Consider the following 25,198-nt stretch of genomic DNA (forward strand, 5'->3'; position numbering starts at 1 on the left):
AGGTTGAATAAACAAAACCATATCAAAGAAATCTTTTCTCTAAGGAAAAGAAGAATGTTTCTAGTATACCAGAAATACTAGATGAATTTAGAAATCACTTTCACAAAATTAACCATAATAATATTAACATGGAACCTAAAGATAAAATAAAGGAGTTTATAACCACAAATATGAATAAAAGCTTAATAAACAACAGATTAAACTATTGGACAAGGGTATTTCATATACAGAAGTTATTACACAAATAAATAAGCTTAAATCAAACAAAGCACCGGGTAATGATGGTATTATACCAGAGATATATAAAATCCTTTCTAAAAATACATATTTATTAATACATAAGGTTTTTATTTTGGCCCAAACTGAGTTAATAACCCCCCCATCTTGGCAATATACATTTATTTCGCCAATTTTAAAACCTAATAAAGATCCAACTAGATGTTCTTCATATCGGCCCATCTCATTACTTAATGTTGATTATAAAATGTTTATGAGTATTTTTGCTGATAGATTGAAGACAATCATCCCCGGCATTATAGATATAGATCAGACAGGCTTCATTGTAAATAGAAATACTTTTGATAATATAAGAAGAACTTTAACATTAATAGATTTTGCAAATAGGAAAAAGAAAGATTTAACACTTATTAGTCTTGATATAAGTTCAGCATTTGATTCAGTAAGTTGGGACTATCTGTTTACCTTAATGAAGTGCACAAACTTCTCGGATGCATTTGTAAATCTAATTGAACATTTATACAAAGGAACGTTGGCTTATATTAAGGTAGGATCATATGTTTCACAAAAAATACCCATTCTTAAAGGTACAAAACAAGGATGTCCACTTTCTCCACTATTATTCACTTTAGTAATGGAGCCTTGGGCTAATTTGATCAGAAACAGTACTGACATAGAGGGTTTTGAAATAGATGAAAATACAACATCCAAAATTCAACTTTTTGCAGATGATGTTCTAATTACATCAGCAGGATCTAATTCTTCTATACAGTCTCTATTTGATAACATGATGAATTTTAAAAGTATTTCTGGTTTAATATTCAATGAATTAAAAACTAAAATACTACCTATATATACACGAAAAAATATTCTCATTAGTGATTTTACTAAATATGTACCTAATTCAGGTCAGATAACTTATTTAGGTATAATACTATCTAAAGATATTAAATCTATTATATATAATAATTATAATACCTGTTTTCTTAATATACAAAATCTTTTTAATACCTGGAATAATATGTTTTTTACTATGGAGGAGAGACTTACAATTATTAAAATGATAATATTCCCCAAGATTTTATACTTAATACAATCAATAATACTTCCACCTACAAAAATAATTATCAAGAAACTGAACACACTAATGTTAAATTTCTTATGGGCACCTAATAGACCTAGGATTGCATTAAAGAAACATACTAATAGCTGGTCTCAAGGGGTATTTCTTTTCCAGACTTTAATTTATATACTATCTCTTTTATTGTAAAAGTTATTACTTTATTAATAGATCAGTCATATGTCACAAAATGGAAAGATTATTGGGAGCTAATTAGTATACACTTCATGAAAATCTCCTTAACACATACAAATATGATTGTAAATAACTCCATGTTATGGTTACTAAAGGAATTTTGTACTTCACCTATTACACCTAAACATATGGTTTGTTACCCATTAAATATTATTATTAGTTATCGTAACTTTATATTCATTCACCCTAAGTATAGGGAATGGAATTTTATTGTATTTCCTATAATGTATACTCAGGGTATGCTTTTGTCATCTACATCTGAAGGAACTCAGTTAGCTATAGATAATGATCTAAAGTACTGGTATCAGTTGATATCTGATAATAAAGTTAAAAATCTAGATTTCTTAAAACAAGAATTTGATCTAAGAGAAACTTGCTGGTTAGAGGTTCAGACCTTTAGACAACATCTCATTAATAAAATAGATTTAATGTCTATAACTGTTAAAGAATCTATTCCAACACTGATTGATTACTTGATATTAAATTTACAACATAAAGTTTCTGATAAAGGTAAACTTTCATACATACATAAAGTTATCAGACAAGAAACTTTTACAGTGTAGATTCATACTGGAATTATTTCACTTCTATTAATGGGGACCCACCAAATCAACAAGATAAACAATATATATTGGAATCTGCTTATAGAACTACGTCTTCCATTGTCTGGAGACTTTATACATGGAAATTTTTACATAGATCTTTTATACACCTTTGATGATGAATAAAATAAATAATAAAGATAATCTATGTAAGAGATGTAATGTAGAAATTAATGCTGACTGGGCTCATATGTTTTATGACTGTATAAAATTGAAAGAATACTGAAAGTCAATTAATGAATTTTTGCAGGCTCTTTTTACAGATAATTTCATTATTTCTAAATCTCTTATATTATTCAAAACACCTGTACCTCAAAGTGTTAAAAAGGTTAAGCTTCCCTTGTTATGGTCTATTCTAGCAGTGGCTAGGAAAATAATAACTAGAAATTGGATTTCAGATACACCTCCTTCGTTCAATGAATTTAAAAATGTTATGAATATAGTATGCCATATGGAAATAAACACAATTAGGACTAGAACAAATAGAAAAACATCTTATTTTATTGTATGGGATAATTTACAAAATTTGTTAAAAAAATTTTAATTTCAATAGCATGGTATTTTAGTTTAATTAATTGATCTGATTGTAGTGGATGTCTTTGTAAATACTTTAGTTGTTTTGTTGAATATTATAATAATACCTATTTTTAATTACTTGTATAAAATTGTTATGATATTTCTCTTATATGTTAAAACAATAAACCTGTTTTGAAAAAAAAATCATTTTGGTTGCAGGCATCAGACAAAAAGGGGTACCATAACATTAATGTCTGAAAGCCTTATCTGCTTTTTTAAATTTGAGAATTATAACCCCATATGTAACATTCCTTTTTGTTTACCACTAGTATTCCTTTAAGATGTCAAGAAAAACAAAACTAATGGGACAAAAAAAATTATGCTCCCATCTTTGGCAGTCCCACTACTGTACTAATGGATAAAGGTCAGTTTTCACACAGACAGACAGAACTACCATCCTAAATATAACACATACATTCAAACAACTGAAATGTATCAGATGGCACAAAAGTACTATTGTCAACAGTGACACAGATGTGGAAAAGTAAAATTAAGAAGTTTAGGTTATGGGAAGTGCTCTTTGAGCTTGGCTGGTAGCTGAAAAGGGACAACGGAACAACCCTCTTACCCAGAGAGTAACAAATCAACAGTTATTGGGAACGTCACCTACAGTCCATTCCCCAAATTAAGTCCCACATAAGGCATTGGCAATTACCTCAAATACCTGAAAATATGCTGCAAACAGATATGCAGCAACAGGCAAGCAAAGAAGATGTGATCAGACTGAAATGACTGTTCAGCTGGATAGCATCACAACATACAGGATGGAGCAGATAGTGTTCCACAATATTAAATTAGTAAGTAAGATGCAACCATTCTGAGGGCAGAACTTTATGTACCCTGATAACATTTTTTCAGCCTCTATATTTATAGGATTATTAGATATGTGCAAGTAAGAGATGTGGGAATTGTGACAAAGTTAGTTCTCTGATACCCTTTTTATTCTGTTCAAGGTTGAGGGGAGCTGGAACCTGTGCTTGCATTCAGTGGGTATAAGGTCTAATCCTGTACAAAATGTCAGTCCATCACACTACAGTACACCAGACAGACAGACAGACATACACACATGTTCACTCTGGATGAATTTATTTATAAACAACATTAACAGCATTTAAATCACAATGACCTTTATTGTGACTAATACATTCCTCTGCAAACAAACATAAGAGGTCTGAATTGTATAACAGTACAATGAATGGTGTTATATTACTAAACCATCATGACATCTAACCCAGAATTATTTTAAACCCAAATGGCAGGATTTCACTGTCCAAGGCATGAAACGTGAAACACATCTTCATCACTGTTGTTATATCAGGTTTATATTGTGTCAGCTGTGGAAGAGGAACACCTTAATGCACAGGCCACAAATTAGGGTTGGGCTGACTACAACTGTAGATAAAGAGTGACCTTTTAAGGTGCCAGTGTCTAACGTAACTTTCCCTTGAGTTCTTTTGAAGAGGTAGCTGTGTCCCTTGATAGTTCCCACAAAAAAAAGGAATTAAAACCAGTCTCAAAGGTTCATGGAAAAGGGTTATAAACACTGGCATAGACTACTTATAAACTTAATAAGTACCTATTCTGGTATAACCTTGGTGCTGGCCTTCACAGGTGAGCTGGTGCTGACTGTTTACTGCCATCCCTCCCCAACTGCTTTCTCCTTTTCAGAGCACTAAAAGAATCCAGATTACCTGGGGCGTATCCAGGGCCAAAACCTCTATAGCAGAGCAAAGGGGAAAACTACCTTGCCTGTTTCATGCTCATTGTCTTGAGGTATTTTCTTTTTGAAGAGGAAGTGTCACCAGCTGAATAAGCAAAATGCTCTTCCCTATAATTTCCAGTGTTTATAAACATTATATTTTCATGGGAAAAAATTAAAAGACTATAATAGTGTATCAAGATTACATTTTAAACACTCCACGTTTACAGAGAAAGAGACTTTTTAAACTTGCACTAGCTGTCTGAAAGTCTTTCACCCAGAAGCCCTCACTAGTCTTCACGGAGACACTCTATGCTCACCGAACAGACCTGCCATTGTAAATGCGATGCTTTTCTTGGTTATTCCTTTCCCATGCAATTTGGTTTTGTGAAGGGTAGATAATGCCTGCTCAACCTGGTTGACTTCTTTGAGTCAGTCACCAGAGCGGTGGATGAAGGTAAGGCAGTTCATACAGCCTACCTCAATCTGGCTAAGGCCTTTGATACCATTCCTCACTCAGGAATTATTGATAAACTCACCAAACTAGGCATCAACCTCTGTATCGTTAGGTGGATTGCAAATTGGCTCACAGATAGAACACAGTGTGAAAGTAGCAGACTCCAAGTCAGACTGCTGACCAGTCATAAGCAGAGTCCCACAGGGATTGGTCTTGGGTCCTGTCCTGTTTGGCATCTACTTCTCAGAAGTCCAGGCCAACACAAAGGGACTCTGGCTGACTAATTTCATAGACGAATGCAAGCTGGGAGCCATTATTAACTCCTAAAGTGATGCAGACATCCTACAAAAAGGCCTCACTGAGACCAATGACTGGTGTCAAAACCATGGCCTTAAGCTTAATGCCAAAAAAATGCATCGTCATCCCCTTTGGGAAAAACTCAGTTCCCACTAATTACCACATTGATGGGAGTCCACTGAACACTGAAGACTTTATAAGAGATCTGGGAACACAGGTTGACAGCAACGTCTCCTTTGACCACCACATTGCCACTATGGTCAGAAAGTCCTTCTATGTGGCACATCATTACTAAGGGTTTTGCATTCAGGAAGAAAGAGGTCACATTTCTTTCTACTCTTCCCTCATTAGACCAATCATAGAGTATAATGTCCCATTTGGCATGTACCTCCCTAGACACCTGCAACAGCTGGAGAGGCCACAAAAGTACCTCACAAAGAGGATCCTAGGACTTAATCACATGTCCTACATGGACAGATTCAAAAAACTCCAGCTATTCTCTGTCTCATGTTGTTTACTAAGATGCGATCTCTGCTTGACTTACAAAGCCATGTCTGACCCAGCTCTGTTAGAAATGCTACATCTAAAGAAATCTCAATCCCTCCATATCACATGATGCAGAGACCTCAACCTCATTACCACAATCAACAGAACAAGCTGGAGAGACAGGTTCATAACCCAGAGGCTGCTCATGCTCTGGAATGGACTTCCCATACATGTCAAGGAGAGCACCTCACTAGCCCTCTTCAAGATAAATCTTGATGAGTGGATGGGAAATAGAAAGTTCACCCCAGGGATCACTCCATTGGCTCTACTTGATAGAGGTACTGGGAACTAATGGTGGGTGGCACAATGCCAGGGCACTTCTATGGGCTAGGCTTGTAAAGGCCCCAGGGCCATTAGCCTAGTTCACACCTATGAACCTATGAGCATTGCCAGCTTGCAGGCCCAACCTCTCACCTCAAGCACAACAAGTAGTTTCCTTGCTCACCATCAGAGAAATTATATGTTCCTGTGTGCTTCCAAGCATCTGTTACCCTCCACACCTCCTAAGGAGATGTAAGCAGGTCATGCCCCTTAATTCCTCTCCATCCCTGCCTGACTTGTCAAGTGTCTAGGTCACAGTCAGGGCTCCATCCCTCTGTGTAACAGCGACAGACACTATTTAACTTTATAAGCAGTCTGTACCTATGTTGACGATCCTTTCTAGTGAGCTTGCACGACAGGCTTTGGATTCTCTATAGTGGGAGCTGTAAAGGTGCTACTGACTCTTCGATAAAGCTCAAGAACTTATGTTTTTAATTTCTGAGTTCCTAGCTTCTTTCAGCTATTTTTTTTATATATTCTTCTCTTTTTTTTCTTCTATTTTCTTGGTAGAATCCCAAGATTTGAAAGAACATTCTTTCCTTTCAAAAAAGTTTCTGTAACTTTTGAAGATTTCTTTTTCTCAGTAAAGACTTGTATTACGTAGTTGTCCAGGTAATAACATATGAAAATACCCTTTGATGTGAAATGGAAAAACATGTGTCTTACTGTCTTCATTGTCGTCCCCTTCTCTTCTGTTTTCTTGAATACATTTTAAGCATGGGACCCAAAGATAAACTCTTGTCAAGGGATGAATTCATTAGATACACCTTCAAGTTTGCAGGCAGGGACTGGTTCTTTAGCCAAGAATGTCTCCTGATTCCTGACTCCAATGTAAGAATAGTGGTTGTTGCATCAACAGCATCATACCCACCTTTCACAGCATGCTTTCCCAGTTGTAATGAAGTCTGACTTTGAGTAAGGAGGGAAGCTTTATAACTTTTGTCCTGAACTCCCCCATAACTGTTAACAAGTGGTTTGAAGACAGAGTCTTGTTATTTTAAAATGTAGGTTTGGATATTTAAAACCCTAAACACGAGGATTGCAAAAGCATAAACCAAAGAGAATCTCAGGTATGAGCTCCTTAAGTTATACAGAGCATCAACAAGCCCTGTTTCTTATTTCATCTTTTACAGACTCCTAAGCTGTGATCCCTTCTTGCCTTCAAGTCTATGAAGGACCCAGTCATGCTCAACCTTTTACATATTTGAAAAAAAACAATAACACCACCAGTACCAGTTCTCGGGACCTAATTATGCACTGCAATATTAACAAAACCTGTTGGTGGGATAGATGTCTCTCCCAAAGGATTTGTCAACAATGGAATAAACTCTCACTCCATGCCAAACAAAGTAACGCCCTAATTCTTTTTTTAAAGTCAGCCTTGATGAGAGGATGAGGATCTATAAGTTCATCCTGGGTTATCTTCTCAGGCCCTCATACCTACAGGGTGTATGCAATGGGAATTTCTGTGGCTATGCTTCTAATGACCTACTGGAATTAATGCCAAGTATAAAACCATGAACCCATTCCACATACAAGAGCCACTCAGTCAGACTTGTTCTACAGTAAAAGAACAATAACAGATGAAATGCCTGACTTAGCTTAATTTTGGTAAGAATTATGGGAATAGGTTAGTGACAAAAATGAGCAGGGCAATGGAAGCATTCGTATTTCCTGAAAAAAATTATAAGTTGATTAGGAGAATAGATGAGGGATCGGAGGCAAAAATTAAAGTTGGTGGAGTCCTCTCTGATAACTTCTACTTGAGCAGAGGAACCAGGCAGGGGTGTCTTCTTTCCCCTTTATTATTTGCATTATATTTAGAACCATTGGCAAAGAAAATAAGGGACTCAGAAATTGAAGGATACAATTGGTATGGTAGTCAAGAAAAGCTAGCTTTATTTGCAGATATTATTTTGTACCTGACAAAACCAGAAGAAGACATTACAGTGTTCTGGAACATTTTGAGACAGTTTCAGATCTTTTCGGGATGCAAAATTAATGTAGCTAAAACAAAGACAATAACAGTAAATTAGGTACCCACACATGAACTGGTTCAGGAATACCCATATTTATGGGGACATGATAAAATGAAATATTTAGGAGTATGGATTAAGAATGATTCTAGTGTGGCAGCTAAGGATATGTGGGAAGAGACTAAACAAAAGATAATACAAAAACTGAGAAAATGGAAGCTTTGTTATATGGATATGGATAGCAAGATACAAGCAGTTAAAATGTTTTTTAGTCCCTTTACTCATACACAGGGATCCTTCGCAAGATTTCACAAAGAAACATGCCAAGCAAGAATGTCTTGAAGAATTTAAAGGACATATTATGTTTTTCACATGAAGGTGTGAAATGAACCTCAGGATTAGAACAGCTAAAACATGAATCAAAGACAGATGGCGCACAGTCCAACACCAGGTTAGAAACAAAAACTTTCTGAAGGAATACACCTGTTTTTTCCACCTCAAGAAATATTTGAGGCGAGTAAATGTTTCAGGAACATTCAGAATTCTGACCCATTGGATGGTAAGAGTTTCAAGTGGCTATGGGAGGTACAGCAGATAAAAAAATAGTTTGACAGATGTGTCTCATCCCGGAGGAAAATGACCACATCCACAATGACACATCGGGAAGCCCTGCAAACCAAGACTGCTTGGGCTAGTATGAAGCCCCTGAAAGCAGGGACGGAAATCACAGATACCCCCTTACACTTTCCCTGGACGCTGCCTGTGAGTCAGGAGCAGAGATTAAAAGAATACAGTAAACAGAGAGAGGTCAGAGATCACAAATGCATTCCAGTACTCTGCAAAGAGGAAGAAGAAATGCTTGCCCGTGGATCAGCATGGATAAACAAAAGATCCAGTGCTACGATTTGCACTCCTGGCATCTGAGTGCTGAAGTGCTACAGAGAATTTACCAAATCCTAAGAAAGTGAACTACAGTGAATTAAAACCTCTGCAACAAAGCTTCCTTCCTCAAGTGCACAGCTTTCCCGTACAGCAGATGTAGCATGGAGCATTTTTTTTGCCTGGTGGTATATACCATGCCATGATCATATTTTTTGCCTCAATCTTCAGGAAGTCTACAGATACCTGTGAATATAGGTTGCAATCTCACATAGTCTGACATTATGTCTACAACACCAATGTGGGAGTCTAGTGGAGATCACTACCTTTTAAATATGCAGCACTTGAAATGAATCCCAACCCAGTGTAGAGGTGTCCTTGGTACAACCACTACTGTCTACAATTGACCAGAGAGATTTCCTAAGGTGAGTTTCTTTGGCTAGGCCCATCACTCTAGGATGGATTGGCATGTTGAGATGGACAGGAAAGGCAAGGTGTTCTAAATCCTGAACACAAAGAATGCAAAGTACCTACTGCAAGACAGTCATACAAAGTCTGATGTAGGAACCACTGGAATCACTGCTGTCATTGTGAAAAGAAACTAGCAAGCTGTTGACCTAGGGCTGGGACAGAGGTTGATTAATTGAGGAATGGTTTCCTTTAACTTGGGATGGGGAGAAAGGCTTTCAATAGTGACATATACAGCTCCATTCAATATGTAGTAACATAGTAACATCTGCACTAGATATGCGTGTGCTATTCCATTGTTTAGAGTAATGTCTCTACTTTGAAAAATGTGAAATGGTATCAACTTCTGTCAGATTCAGATGTAGGATGGGACAGAGAACCAGACAGCCGAAGAACAGTATTTGATTTTAAAAAGGTGACTACTACCACCACATACTTTTTGGATACAATGATAAACTAAAGGGAGTGTATAGAAGTGGAAATGACTGACTCTGATTCTGGCATGAAAGAACATCTAATGCGACTTCCTGAAACATGGTGCCTGATAGGAAGGAAAGATGTTAAGAGAAACTTTGTGAAACTTTTCTGTATTGCTATGTTGAGATTTAGACCTCTAACACCCCGAATGGATTTCATTTCCCCTGACTTCATTGAGATTAGTAAAAAGCAGAAATAAAACCTGGGTAGATTTGATGAGGCCGAAGACATTCCTACAGACATATCTATACAAAATAAAGAAGCATTTGCCAACTTGCAAACAGATAGTACTAAAAGAAAAGAATTACTGGAAGAGGGAAGCCCAGAGTACCCCCTTCCCCATATGGGAGGTTGCACCAACAACTTCATATTAACTTACTTTACCAACTTTTTAAGACAAAAGAAGTACATAACTTTCTCCAATGTGTTGTGACCATGAAATGGTTAAGCAACTTTTCAATCCATTTTACATGAATCTCTGTGCTTTGGGCATTTAGTTTTGGCTTACCACAAAATAACTATGTTGTTCTCCAGAGACGAGCGGGTTATCTACCTTTTCTAAAATGTGCAATGCCTGTAGCTGTGCTGCTGTCTTCTGTACTCCTTCATCTTCCTCTCTTAAAACCTAGTTGCCTCGTGGTTTGAGCGTCTTTTCAGGCTTGTTGGCTGTTGGTGAAGCACCCTCCAAGAGGAAAAAACGCTGAGAGAAGAAGGGAGCCACTTTTGAGATGTTAAGTATTTTTTCTCTGTTTATTTGCTAAGTTTTTCTGCATAGCTGCCTAGCCTGAGCATTTTCTGGCTTGTTAAACTTGATTTCTGTATTAGTAGCTGTATTTAGAGCACAACCAAAAGCTGTTTGCTGAATTTCCTGTTTGCACTTAATTTTAAATCGTTTTTTTCTTACAACTTGCATATTTTCTGTCCTTGACCTAGCACTCTTGTGTGGGGTCATTTACTGCACTGTTATAACTTGATATTACTTGTGAACCTCTGCTATCTCTGTAAAAACAAAACAAAAAAAAAGCTTGCTTTTTTCCCACTTTTCTGAGAGTTAAAAAAGTTCAGTTACAGGCTTGCTGTTCCTGAACTGTTTGAAAGTTTCTGTGAGGCCATTTTTGCTTGGGCTGAAGGAGGGTCTCTGTGCTCATCAGTGGCAGTGACTAACATTGAGCAGCTTCCCTGCCCCACGTAGAGGTGGTTACTGACTTGAAACTGTAGTTTTATTGGCCACTAGGGGTCATTTCCATAACTCCTTCATCTTCCTCTCTTAAAACCTAGTTGCCTCGTGGTTTGAGCGTCTTTTCAGGCTTGTTGGCTGTTGGTGAAGCACCCTCCAAGAGGAAAAAACGCTGAGAGAAGAAGGGAGCCACTTTTGAGATTTTAAGTATTTTTCTCTGTTTATTTGCTAAGTTTTTCTGCATAGCTGCCTAGCTTGAGCATTTTCTGGCTTGTTAAACTTGATTTCTGTATTAGTAGCTGTATTTAGAGCACAACCAAAAGCTGTTTGCTGAATTTCCTGTTTGCACTTAATTTTAAATCGTTTTTTTCTTAAAACTTGCATATTTTCTGTCCTTGACCTAGCACTCTTGTGTGGGGTCATTTACTGCACTGTTATAACTTGATATTACTTGTGAACCTCTGCTATCTCTGTAAAAACAAAACAAAAAAAAAGCTTGCTTTTTCCCACTTTTCTGAGAGTTAAAAAAGTTCAGTTACAGGCTTGCTGTTCCTGAACTGTTTGAATGTTTCTGTGAGGCCATTTTTGCTTGGGCTGAAGGAGGGTCTCTGTGTTCATCAGTGGCAGTGACTAACATTGAGCAGCTTCCCTGCCCCGTAGAGGTGGTTACTGACTTGAAACTGTAGTTTTATTGGCCACTAGGGTCATTTCCATAACTCCTTCATCTTCCTCTCTTAAAACCTAGTTGCCTCGTGGTTTGAGCGTCTTTTCAGGCTTGTTGGCTGTTGGTGAAGCACCCTCCAAGAGGAAAAAACGCTGAGAGAAGAAGGGAGCCACTTTTGAGATTTTAAGTATTTTTTCTCTGTTTATTTGCTAAGTTTTTCTGCATAGCTGCCTAGCTTGAGCATTTTCTGGCTTGTTAAACTTGATTTCTGTATTAGTAGCTGTATTTAGAGCACAACCAAAAGCTGTTTGCTGAATTTCCTGTTTGCACTTAATTTTAAATCGTTTTTTTTCTTACAACTTGCATATTTTCTGTCCTTGACCTAGCACTCTTGTGTGGGGTCATTTACTGCACTGTTATAACTTGATATTACTTGTGAACCTCTGCTATCTCTGTAAAAACAAAAAAAAAAAAAAATCTTGCTTTTATCCCACTTTTCTGAGAGTTAAAAAAGTTCAGTTACAGGCTTGCTGTTCCTGAACTGTTTGAAAGTCTCTGTGAGGCCATTTTTGCTTGGGCTGAAGGAGGGTCTCTGTGTTCATCAGTGGCAGTGACTAACATTGAGCAGCTTCCCTGCCCCCCGTAGAGGTGGTTACTGACTTGAAACTGTAGTTTTATTGGCCACTAGGGGTCATTTCCATAACTCCTTCATTTGTCCTCAGAGGAGTGGTTTAAGGCAGTAACTTGTAGTTTATTGGCCATTTTGGGTCATTTCCTGTCTTTTCCAGCCCCTGCTATAAAGCACGCTTTAGCGCATTAGCCTTGATTTAGCCGGAGTTACCACTGTTGCACACTAGGGCAGCGCAGCGCCGGTTAAGCAGGTTTAAACTATTCGGGCTACCTAAAGTCCACTCTTCAAATTTTCCCTTAAAACTACCTTCCTCGAACTATACTACTGATCTAATCAGCGTATCCTATAACTAAAAAGATCATCTCTACTTGACTCTAAGTAGACTATTCTCTATCTGTTAAACGTAGCACTTGCTCCTACAGTACTTATTACCTTGATACGGCACTCTTCTCATAGATAGTACCCCAAAAAGGCAACCCCCCATTTCTCGGTCACCCACGTCCCCCGGAATCTTTTTAAAGTTTTTTTTGTCTATTCCTTCTAGCATGTCGAGGGATCAGTTGCTAGTGTCCTCTCCTGCTCAGCTGGTGAACCTGGGAATATTGAGGCAATGTTACAATTGCCTCATGTACACAGACAACCCTCTCCTCCTCCCACAAAACACAAATACATGCGAGAGATGCAACTATATGGCCAAACTGGAGGCTGAGCTCTCTCAACATAGGACTGGCAAGACCAGTCAGGAGGAGAAGGTTACCACACACACTATAGACCCAGTCTCACATAGTACCATTACAACCTCAAATCATACACATAAACACACAAAGACATACTGAGGCTCTGATCAAAAATCTACCAAAACAGCAGAGGCCACCAAAGCAGACACCCAAACAACCACCACCTCAGAACACAACACCTGCAACACATAGACCTCACAGTCAGAGTGTCAAACAGTCACACCCCTTAAGGCCAAACACAATGCCAGACACACTAGTCATTGGTGACTCCATAGTCAGACACACTGACGTCCCGCTCACCAGACTGAGTAAGGAGAAGGTCACAGTAAGCTGCCTGTCGGGCGCTAGAATCCGCCACATAACGCAAGCACTCAGGTCTCTCAACAGCAGGTACAAATATGACTCAGTCATTGTCCACGCTGGTGTAAACGACCTGAGGCACTCCTTGGACTACATGAAAAGAGACATTGAGGAGCTCTCTGATTATGTAGCCCAGGCAGGTATGACCCTGACCTTGAGCAGTATCCTACCTTCACCAAGAATGATGCCACAATACAGAGATAAGATGATCAGCTTTAACAATTCCAGCCAAAAGTCCGTGGTTAAACACTGGTGTCATTCAAAGGGGATCCAGTGTCTGTCTGCCTGGGATGACATGCTGGACAAGCCACGCTGCTTCGCAAGGGACGGCTTGCACCTGTCACCCCTGGGATTCCGGATATTGGCAAAGGCTCTTGCCACCCCCATAGTGCCTTTTTTAGGCAAGGCTCAAATTCTAAACCTAGTATCAAATTCACCAAATAGACCAGCAAGGCAGAACGGAGTTCAAATTCCATTTATTTGTTCCAAACAGACTAGTTTCGGCAAAAGTGCCTTCTTCAGTGTAGGACAATAAATTCAAGTTCCTTGCACTCATCCATTTATATACAAACCATGAGCCAATAGAACAAATAGGCTCATTAATATTAATGAATGAAAAGATATTTTTCCAATAGTTAGATGATAACAGAGCAGAATATGTAACTCTGCAATGAGATGCAGTCATCAAACAGACATGTCAACAATATTTGTATTAAAAGTTGTGTTACACTTAAAGTAATGTGACATAATATATATATGTATAAACATATATATTTTCCTGGACCATAAACAGCATCTATTAGACAAATGTAGGTCAATAATAACAGTAATCATTTCTCAAATCAACTACCTATATCATCAATGTTCAACAATCAAGACACCCCAGATCAACATTGACACCGTTTGACAATCTTTCATAATCATGGTGTACAAAGTATAGCACTCCAATGAAAGACAGTGAAAACGAAGAACATAACAACCCTTGAAAATTAGAAGAAATGGAATGTGATGGAAAAGTGTAAAATCACATATATATATATGAGGGCATGTATAGTTAATACCCATAACCAGAGTCTGTAAATAATTACTCTCCATGCTAATTTTGAAGAACAAGTGGGATACCTCATGTAGTACCTCTGGGGAGGAATCTTCTCTCACGGATGGTGAGGGGTCCTTTGAGAGGGTTTCGCCTATTAGGAAGAAAACAAACAAAATTTCCCCTTTAGAGGGGGCAAGGGACACCGGGGGGGCAGAAAGCACAGAAAGATCAACCACTCAAGTGTCCCTTCAGGGACTATTGGACAATTTCCTGAAGTAGGGGAAATACCAGGGTTCACCCAGAATGTGTTGAATTTGTCCAAAGCTGTACTAACAAATGAGCAGGTTGCTCTTTTGAATAAGGGACTCAACTATATTCCGTCTTTTTTTAGCCAGGAATACCATATTGTACAAGATTTACAGGCATTTTGCCGGATTTTGAATTTAAAGTTGTTTTTTGAAGATGATAAATCAAAACCCTCTGAGGACTTTCGCTTTGGCAGGTCTTCATTCCAACCACCCATGAACAAACACGTTTCCATATTTATGGATACCATCCTGAGGGATATCCATTTTGAGAACTTGGGACACATTATGTTAGCTAGTAATTTAACATCTGAAGACAGGGTAGCTTTGGACAATCTATGTAACAATAAAGATATAGTTATTGTTCCTGGACAAGGGGGGTGCAGTTGTGGTTTGGAACACTGCCGATTACATACAGGAAGGGCTAACCCAATTGTCTGATGCTAAGTGTTACATGCATATGTCCATAGACCCTACGCCTGTCTTCAAGGAAGAGATTGATTCCTTTCTGCAACTAGCCTGTGAGGAGGGCATTATTACTAAAAGTGCTTGGCTTCACTTATGGTTTCTGAACCCGCCAAACAGATATTGTATCTTTTACCTAAAATTCACAAATCCTTGACAAAACCACCTGGCAGACCAATAGTCTCTGGAATAGGCTCTCTGACAGAACCCTATCAGCCTTTCTTTCTAAATATCTCAAACTATTATTAGGTCTTATAAGATCCAGATTGCAGGACACCACACAATTTATGCAACATATCATGGATACCCAATTGGAACCTGAGTGGTATTTATGCACATTAGACGTTAAATCACTATACGAGCATACCACACTGGGCAGGGTTGCAATCTATTCAATATTGGTTGGAAAGGGCAAATTTATACACACCTGGGTTCAATACTCTATTGATCTGTATGTCTGAACATGTTCTCAATAAGAATGTTCTGTATTTCCAAGGCCAGTGTTATTGGCAGTTACAAGGAACAGCTATGGGAGCATCTTTTGCTCCCATATATGCCGACCTTTTCATGGCCTATGTTGAAGAATACATGATATATGATACATCACACAACATCTTTCAGGTAGAGATGGATATTTGGAGACATTACCTTGACGACTGTTGGCTGGTGTGGCGTGCGGATGAGGGTTACTTACAAGAATTTGTAGAATATCTTAATGACAATGTATGGGGACTGGAATTTTCCGTGACATGTGATAAAAATACCATCAATTTTTTGGATGTCACTGTCTACAGGAACCCAGATCACACCTTGTCCACTAAAGTTTTCAAGTACCCACAATATAACACCCTGCTACATGCTTCAAGTTTACATCCCCGTCACACCATCAAAAGTATTCCGATATCTCAGTTCATATGAATTAAACGTCTTAGTTCTAATGAAGAGCAATACCAACTAGCCAGCAGGGATCTTAGTCAAAGGTTTACCAATAGAGGATATGATCGACATGACATTGTGAGTGCCCAAAGTAGAGCCAATTGCCTAAAAAGGGAAGAATTATTACAATACAAAAATAAGAACAAAAATCTAACATCTCATGGCACCTGCGTCAGGTTCATTACCACTTATGGGAGAAATATAAACATGGTTAGGAATATCATCAATAAACATTGGAATATCCTACTGGCTAATGACAGATTGCGAACCATTTTGGGGCCACAATGTCAATTTTCATATAAGCGGGGCAAAACCCTGGGCTCCTACTTATCACACTTCAAGCATATGGCAAGTGGGGGGACTATCTACAAACAACTTACGTTACATGGTGATGAACTTTTTGGTTCCTTTCCCTGTGGACATTGTGGCTCCTGTTTATACATGCCTAAATCTAAGGAGTTCTCCAGTCGTAATACCAGTAGGATATTTAATATAAAGATCTTTGGAAACTGTAGTAGTGATTGGGTGGTGTACCTTGCTTCTTGTTATTGCGGGTCATTCTATGTAGGCCAAACTTCCAGAGCATTGAGATATAGAATGAACGAACATCGTAGTGATGTCAGGAACCATAAGGAGACTAGTGCCCTTTATCAACACACATGTAAACATCCACAGGCCAAATTTAGTTTTATGGTCATTGATCGTATATCTGGGGATAGAACTAACAAACAAGGTTGGCATGGGTTATTGGACCAAAAAGAAAAATATTGGATTACAACTTTGGGGGCTTTGTTCCACCCGGGCTTAAATGATCACTTATAGCAGATTATGGGTATTTTTTAATAACCCTGTTGACCTATTTCATTAAAAAGGTTCTGGTTATTTGGATCTTGGAAATCAATATATATCTGCGTATATAAAGTATACTAATTCTTTTGTTTTTTGTTTTGCTTCACTAATGCTTATTACATCAAGCGATGTGGGTTTGTGAACCAGCAATAATGATAATATGGGGATCTGGATAATTGAACTTATTCAACATAGGTAGGTTATTGGTGAAATTATTAATGTTAGCATGGAGAGTAATTATTTACAGACTCTGGTTATGGGTATTAACTATACATGCCCTCATATATATATATATGATTTTACACTTTTCCATCACATTCCATTTCTTCTAATTTTCAAGGGTTGTTATGTTCTTCGTTTTCACTGTCTTTCATTGGAGTGCTATACTTTGTACACCATGATTATGAAAGATTGTCAAACGGTGTCAATGTTGATCTGGGGTGTCTTGATTGTTGAACATTGATGATATAGGTAGTTGATTTGAGAAATTATTACTGTTATTATTGACCTACATTTGTCTAATAGATGCTGTTTATGGTCCAGGAAAATATATATGTTTATACATATATATATTATGTCACATTACTTTAAGTGTAACACAACTTTTAATACAAATATTGTTGACATGTCTGTTTGATGACTGCATCTCATTGCAGAGTTACATATTCTGCTCTGTTATCATCTAACTATTGGAAAAATATCTTTTCATTCATTAATATTAATGAGCCTATTTGTTCTATTGGCTCATGGTTTGTATATAAATGGATGAGTGCAAGGAACTTGAATTTATTGTCCTACACTGAAGAAGGCACTTTTGCCGAAACTAGTCTGTTTGGAACAAATAAATGGAATTTGAACTCCGTTCTGCCTTGCTGGTCTATTTGGTGAATTTGATACTTGGTTTGGACCGTGCATTCCCCCTTGCATAGGATTTGGTTGGTTTGTTCAAATTCTAAACCTACCACCCTAGAACACAAAAAAGGAAAAAAACTAAGGGTAATGCTGCTCAATGCCAGAAGTCTAAATCTCAAAATGCACGCACTCGAGGCCCTCCTCAGTATGGAGAACATCGATGTCTGTGCTGTGACAGAAACCTGGTTCAAGGCTCCTGAGAGCACCCCAGCGCTATCAGGTTTTACCTCATATCATGCGTTCCGGACCCAAAATCCGGACAATACCAAGAAAGGAGGGGGGGGTATCCATATTCATCAAGGACACCCACACCTCAAGACTGGTGGCAACGCACGATGCATCGGAGACCATCCAGGTGCAATTAACCATAGGCAAGACTGCTCTGCAAATTGTAGCATGTTACAGGCCACCCTCACAAACTCAGGAACCTCACATGGCCTTCCTGAAAACACTAGAGGGGATAAATGTATCGCCAAACACCATCATACTAGGTGACTTCAATTACCCTAATATAGACTGGGAACACTACTCAAGCCCAAACACCCTAGCCCAAAAGTTCCTGGAATTCATAAACTCAAATGCCATGGAACAACTAGTCACCATCCCCACAAGAGGAGATAACATACTTGATCTCATCATCACGAACATGGGAGCACAATGTTCAACACCGGAGGTGTACCCCTCACTGGTGAGATCAGACCACAAACTAATCTCGCTGGAGGTCCTCATCCCACCCCACCTGAAATAAAAAGACCACAGTAAAGAACTTCTCAAAGCCAACTTCACACTTCTAAAGACTAGTGTGGTCTCCTTTAAGGGCCCCGAGGCAGCGGAAAACAGTACACAAGGCGCTGAATCACTTACAAATGCCTTCTACCAGCACCTGCAGGACTGCATGGATAAGGCAATCCCAAGCAAAACAAAGACTCTTTGTACCAAAGGCAAGCGTCCAGTCTGGTGGACCCCAGCCATAAACAAACTCTACAACAAAAGGAGGAAGCTACTACAAGATAGAGCAAAATCCTTAAAAGGTAAGACACCCTTGATCACTATAAGTAAAAACTAAGAGCTCTCATAAAATCATCCAAAGCAAATTTTGAGAGAAAAATAGCTAAAGACTCAAAAGACAATCATAAGGCCTTCTTTAGCTATGTTAGAAACCTGGGAGGAAACTCCCAGATATGCTCAGAGCTAGTTCAAAATGATGTGAAGATTACTGATCCTACAGACATTGCCAACATACTGGCTGACAGGTTCAGTGCAAACTTCTCTCCCTTCCCAAAAGGAGAGATATCTATACCAAACGATTGCAGCCCCCAAACATCTCCAGCGCCCAAGTGAGAACTGCTCTCTCCAAAGCAAAAACACAGCATCCATGGGACCTGATGGTGTCCCCGGCTGTGTGCTCCATGAACTCAATGAGGAATTAAACCCACAGCTAGGACAGCTGTTTAATCAAAGTCTTACCTCTGGATACGTGCCCAGGAGTGGCGCACTGCAACTGTGGTACCACTTCACAAAGGCAGTGCCTCCACCGACCCTGGAAATTACCGGCCCATTAGCTTGACAAGCCTTATCTGCAAAGCCATGGAGAGGATAATAATGGACCTCATAAATAAAGACATAGGGAATTTGCAGACTTTGGATCCAACCCAGTTTGGCTTTGTCAAAGGCAGATCATGCCTTTTAAACTTGGTTGACTTTTGAAACAGTCACCAAAGCCATTGATGAGGGAAAGGCAGTCCATACAGCCTACCTCGATCTGGCTAAGGCCTTCGATACAATACCCCACTCGGGTATCATTGAAAAACTCATCAGCTTAAATGTCAACCCATACATCACAAGATGGGTTGCAAACTGGCTGAGTGACAGAACCCACAGTGTCAGAGTTGCTGGCGCCATGTCAGACTCAAAGCCTGTCACAAGTGGTGTTCCACAGGGCTCAGTCCTGGGCCCACTCTTGTTTGGCATCTACTTTTCCGAAGTACAAGCAAACACAGGAGGGTTATGGCTGACAAAGTTTGCAGATGACTGCAAACTGGGCCATAGTAGAAAACACATCTGACACAGATATCCTTCAGAAGGGTCTCACAGAAACGGATAACTGGTGCCAGAGCCACGGCCTAAAGTTAAATGCCAAAAAATGCATAGTCATACCCTTCGGGAAAAACAAGGTTACCCCTAGCTACCAAATAGGTGGCAATCCACTGAGCACAGAAGAAGTTATCAGGGACCTGGGGACCCAGGTTGATAGTAGTCTGTCATTCGACACCCATGTAGCTAAAGTAGTTAGGAAGACCTTCTACATTGCCCACCTTATCATGAAGGGATTCTCATCTAGATCAAGGGAGGTCATAGTCTCCCTTTACTCATCACTCATCAGACCAATGATTGAGTACAATGCCCCATTCGGAATGTATCTGACCCGACACTTGCAGCAGCTGGAGAGGCCACAAAAGTTCCTCACCAAAAGGATAAAGGGTCTCAAAATCTGTCCTATGCTGCCCGACTGAAAGAACTCCAGCTCTATTCAGTCGCTACCACTTGCTCAGAGGTGACCTTTGCCTAACATACAAGGCCATGTCAAACCCAGATTTGATGAATATGCTTCACCTCAAAAATCTAGATCCATCAGAGCCACAAGGGCGGAGACTTAAACCTTGACACGGCTATTAATAGGACGTGCTGGAGGGATAGATTCATCACCCAAAGACTCCCTATGCTGTGGAACAAAATCCCGGTACATGTGAGGCAGAGCATCTCGCTGGCCTTGTTCAAGAGAAATCTTGACCAATGGATGGGAGATCGCAGATATACCCCAGGGATTACCTCAGTGTCACTGCTCGACAGAGGCACAGCAAAATAATGGGTATAGTTCCCCATACTAAAGGGGTGGCGTAAGCCACAAAACGATGGGCTAGGCTTGTAAATGCCCTCGGGCAGATAGCCTAGTATGAACCTATGAACCTATGAACCTATGAACCTATGTAGGGAGGTGTTGGTTATGAAATAACAGAATGGAGGAAAACCACAAGCACAATCATGACTAGCTGTTTCATTGTGAAGTAGTACCATGCAGGCACATATCAGGAAATCCTTTCATCAGCCAAATCTCAGGAATTTGGAAGATGGTCAGATGGGGAGTCAGAAGCATGGTACAATTCTTCCAATACCAGGAACCTCTAGAACACCCTTGCCAGTGATCTTGTTGGTGAAAAGTACGGTACTGATTTCTAAATGGCTGCTGCTGCTAGCAGCTCTGATAGGGGCGGTAGATCCAAGGCTTCCACTAAGTCATATATGTCATCTGAAAGGACATCTGTACACACAGAAAGATAAGCTGATCTCAGATATGCCATATATTTTATCTTGAATCCCCTTAACCTGGTTCTGTTTCTCTGTGCCAAACTAGAATGAGAAAGGGTATTGTAAGGGTCAAGCTTAGGTCCTCCATAAAGAGGTTAAGGTGAAGCCAAGCTTGACTATTCATGGCACTGTTAAAGACTGGCTCTCTGCTTGCTGTATGGATTTCACTACAAGTAGCTAAACTCATGCTGGGGCTCACACTGCTTCTTTTGATTACTCGCTAGGTAATATGGTTGGATGGGAAAAAACTGCTGAACTATATTACTACCTAGAGGCATAGGTATTGAGTTCTTTCTCAAACAGTATCTCGATATAATCTCCTGATGTAGCTGTTTAAAGGCCACATCTGTCCATGTCAGGAAATAAACTGATGGAACAGGCTGAAGACTGCGAAAGGGGTGTATTTATTATTTTATTTTTATTTGATATTTGTTTACTGGGGAGGTCTGGCTTGAAGGTGAAGACTAAAAAAAAAAAAAAAAAAAGTCTTCCACGTCTTTAATTAAACAGAAGTAGTAGCTCTGTGTTTATTTTTTATTTCATTGGCCCAGGCCAATCAAAAATAAATACACACAGAGCTACTTCTGTTTAATGCGAAACATCGCAGTTCCGCATTACACAGAAGTAGCTCTGTTTTGCAATTTTTTGATTGGCCCGTATACCGGTATACAGGCCAATCAAAAATCGCTAAACATGGAGCTACTTCTGTTTAATGCGGAACTGCGATGTTCAGCATTAAACAGAAGTAGCTCTGTTTTGCGATGTTTTGATTGGCCCGTATACCGGTATACGGGCCAATCAAAAAATCGCTAAACACGGAGCTGCTTCTGTTTAATGCGGAACTGCGATGTTCCGCATTAAACAGAAGTAGCTCTGTTTTGATTGGCCCATATACCGGCATACGGGCCAATCAAAAAAAAAAAAAAAGCGGAGGCTGCCCGGGATTTAAACCGGCAGGGCAGGACTCGGGATCAGGCTGCTGATCTCGGGACAGTCCCACCCAAATAGGGACGTCTGGCAACCCTGGGCTAGGCTAATAGCACATTTTCAGTGGAGGCCTAGGGAGAAAAGCTCCAAGTACAATTTAGCAATAACAGGATTATATACAACAAAGAACAAAAGATCATCATAAAGAATTTGAGGAATACAGTAAAAGAATACTGCACAGAGGTGCAGCGGTTAGCATTGTCGCCTCACAGCAAGAGGATCTCTGGTTCGACTCTTGGCTGGGGTGCCTTCTGTGTGGAGTCTGCATGTCCTCCCTGCATTTAGATGGGTTTCATCTTGCTGCTCTGGTTTCCTCCAATATTAGAAAGGCATGCATCTAGAACTTTTCTCCCTGGGCCTCCGCTGAAAATGGGCTCTATTCCCATTGGGCTTTCCCGGTAAACAAATGTTAAATAAATAAACAAAAAAAAACATAGTAGACATAAGTACACAATACAAATGGGTCATTTTAGTGGAGGTCCACTGAGTAAAAAGTTCCAAAAGCAAGTATACATTATATAAAGTAGGTAGCTGCACCTTATAGAATTTGTAGAGTACAATATTCAGTGAGACATAGGAATAGGAGTAAAGTCTATAAATTTAGGTGATAGTCCAGCTATAAGTTGAATAAGTATAAAGTAGGAGAGTTTAAGGGAGAAAACTGGATTGAAGAGAAGACGTTAGTTAGAGGATAGGAAAAGAAACTGTAAGAAAATGTAACTCATGCAGATTTTCCATAAGTGAGATAAAGTGCTATTTAAATTACAAAAAAGTATAAAAGCTGACAGTCCCCACTGACTTTAACATATAACATTTAACATATAACCTTGTACTTAGACAGTTTCTTGGCCTAGGACTTGAATCCTGCATCCTTCAGGCATGAGTTAGGAACACTGAACACAAATCACTATCCCAATGTAACAGATACCTAATAGTTCTTACAGTTTGTCCTTTACCTTTGGAGAAAAAATAATGGGATCTGAACAGAAGACTTCCCATTTACTAGGTAGGTACTTTAACTAATGCCACAACATTTTTTGTATAGTATTTACCGGAAATGAAGGGAAATGGGGACAAACAGATAACACAAATGGTAGTGATGCAGTGAGATCAGGTTGCTATGGAGATAAGTACTGCAGTTGTTGAAGAAGGTGGACGTTGCTAAACAGCATATGGGAATGTTGTTTTTTAGTGGTGGTAAAGGAAGATGAGGAATGATGAAGATGCAGAAGTGTTGAGTCGATACTGATGTGTCCACAGAATAAAAAAAAAGTATCAAACAAGTGGAAAGCACTGGAGCCAGGGTGTATGTGAGAAAAGGCAGCCTGGAAGGGTATGGGAAGTCACAAAGGCTTGTGAGGATATAAAAGCAGGCCAACAGTGGGATGGTACATGAAAAGAGTGGGAAAAGTGAAGTAGTGGGCAGATGAAGGACAGAAGAGATAGCAGGAATATAGACTGGAGTGTTAGGAAGCATTTTAAAGGAAGTGAAGGGTATGAAGCTACCGGGGTAAAAGACAGGTAAGGGTTAAACATGAAGCTATTGGGGGGGCGGTCAGCAATAGCCTATAGAGACAAGGTAGTGGGATAGTGCAGAGGGGGGATGAAGAGGTTAATATATAAGTGAATGTTAGGTGCATAGTAAAGGGGCTACACCTCTAACAAGTAAGGGATTATGTCATATTGCCAAGATTACACAGTTTGGAAATGTTAGCATAACTGATATGAAAACATGACATGAAAATATATCTCTGGTTTATAGTCAATATTTGTATCAAAACATGCATTACAAATGCAAGGACAGGTAAGCTGCAGTCCCAAAAATCCATATTTCTAGGCATCTAACAAGGAAGAGCATTTCTGAAAGAGGCAATTATCATGTTATAACCTTAGGAATAAACCAGCAATGGGGCAGCTGCTGCTGAATGACACCATACCTGATCCCTTCATAATGTAGTCTACGGCTCGATCACTGATAGCAGCATCGCTGGGCTTGATATCCATAAAAGGCTTGTTGCCTATCCCCATGGACACCATCTCTTGCATTCGTAGCTCTGCAATGTCAAATGACCAGGAAGCTATTAACATGTGACAATGCCAAAGGCATATTATTATTTTAAAAAATGTAGACATAAACTATTAAATGTTTGTTAATATATTCTGAGAAATATTGCAGTGCATCAAGCAGAACATTACTGAAAAACTATATAAGAACTATCAACAACTTTACCTGCTCAGTAGTCTAAATTAGCAATGAAACATACAGTGTTTAGATGCAGAAAATGAATGTGACGACAGCAAACAGTTAAATGAATAAGGTAAACAACAGCATGCAGAGAGTGATGGAAGTACAACCTACAGCAAACAGTTAAATGAATAAGGTAAAAAACAGCATGCAGAGAGTGATGGAAGTACAACCTACAGCAAACAGTTAAATGAATAAGGTAAACAACAACATGCAGAGAGTGACGGAAGTACAACCTACAGCAAACAGTTAAATGAATAAGGTAAACAACAACATGCAGAGAGTGATGGAAGTACAACCTACAGCAAACAGTTAAATGAATAAGGTAAACAACAACATGCCGAAAGTGATGGAAGTACAACCTACAGCAAACAGTTAAATGAATAAGGTAAACAACAACATGCAGAGAGTGATGGAAGTACAACCTACAGCAAACAGTTAATGAATAAGGTAAACAACAACATGCAGAGAGTGATGGAAGTACAACCTACAGCAAACAGTTAAATGAATAAGGTAAACAACAACATGCAGAGAGTGATGGAAGTACAACCTACAGCAAACAGTTAAATGAATAAGGTAAACAACAACATGCAGAGAGTGATGGAAGTACAACCTACAGCAAACAGTTAAATGAATAAGGTAAACAACAACATGCAGAGAGTGATGGAAGTACAA

At 39.1% G+C, this 25,198-nt stretch overlaps 1 protein-coding gene across 4 annotated transcripts in view; it reads right to left on the minus strand.

Moving 5' to 3' along the window:
* The window catches only part of PLEKHG4B (pleckstrin homology and RhoGEF domain containing G4B), a 960,241-nt gene that overhangs the window by 54,410 nt on the left and 880,633 nt on the right, over window positions 1–25,198 (minus strand). For all 4 annotated transcript variants that reach the window (XM_044065125.1, XM_044065124.1, XM_044065120.1 and 1 more), the window contains exon 20: window positions 24,216–24,332. In XM_044065125.1, the coding sequence (XP_043921060.1) occupies window positions 24,216–24,332 (117 nt within the window). The remainder of the gene's footprint in view (window positions 1–24,215; window positions 24,333–25,198) is intronic.

The sequence above is a fragment of the Protopterus annectens genome, chromosome 3.part0, assembly GCF_019279795.1.
Source record: "Protopterus annectens isolate FY-2018-M chromosome 3.part0, PAN1.0, whole genome shotgun sequence".
NCBI lineage: Eukaryota > Metazoa > Chordata > Ceratodontiformes > Protopteridae > Protopterus > Protopterus annectens.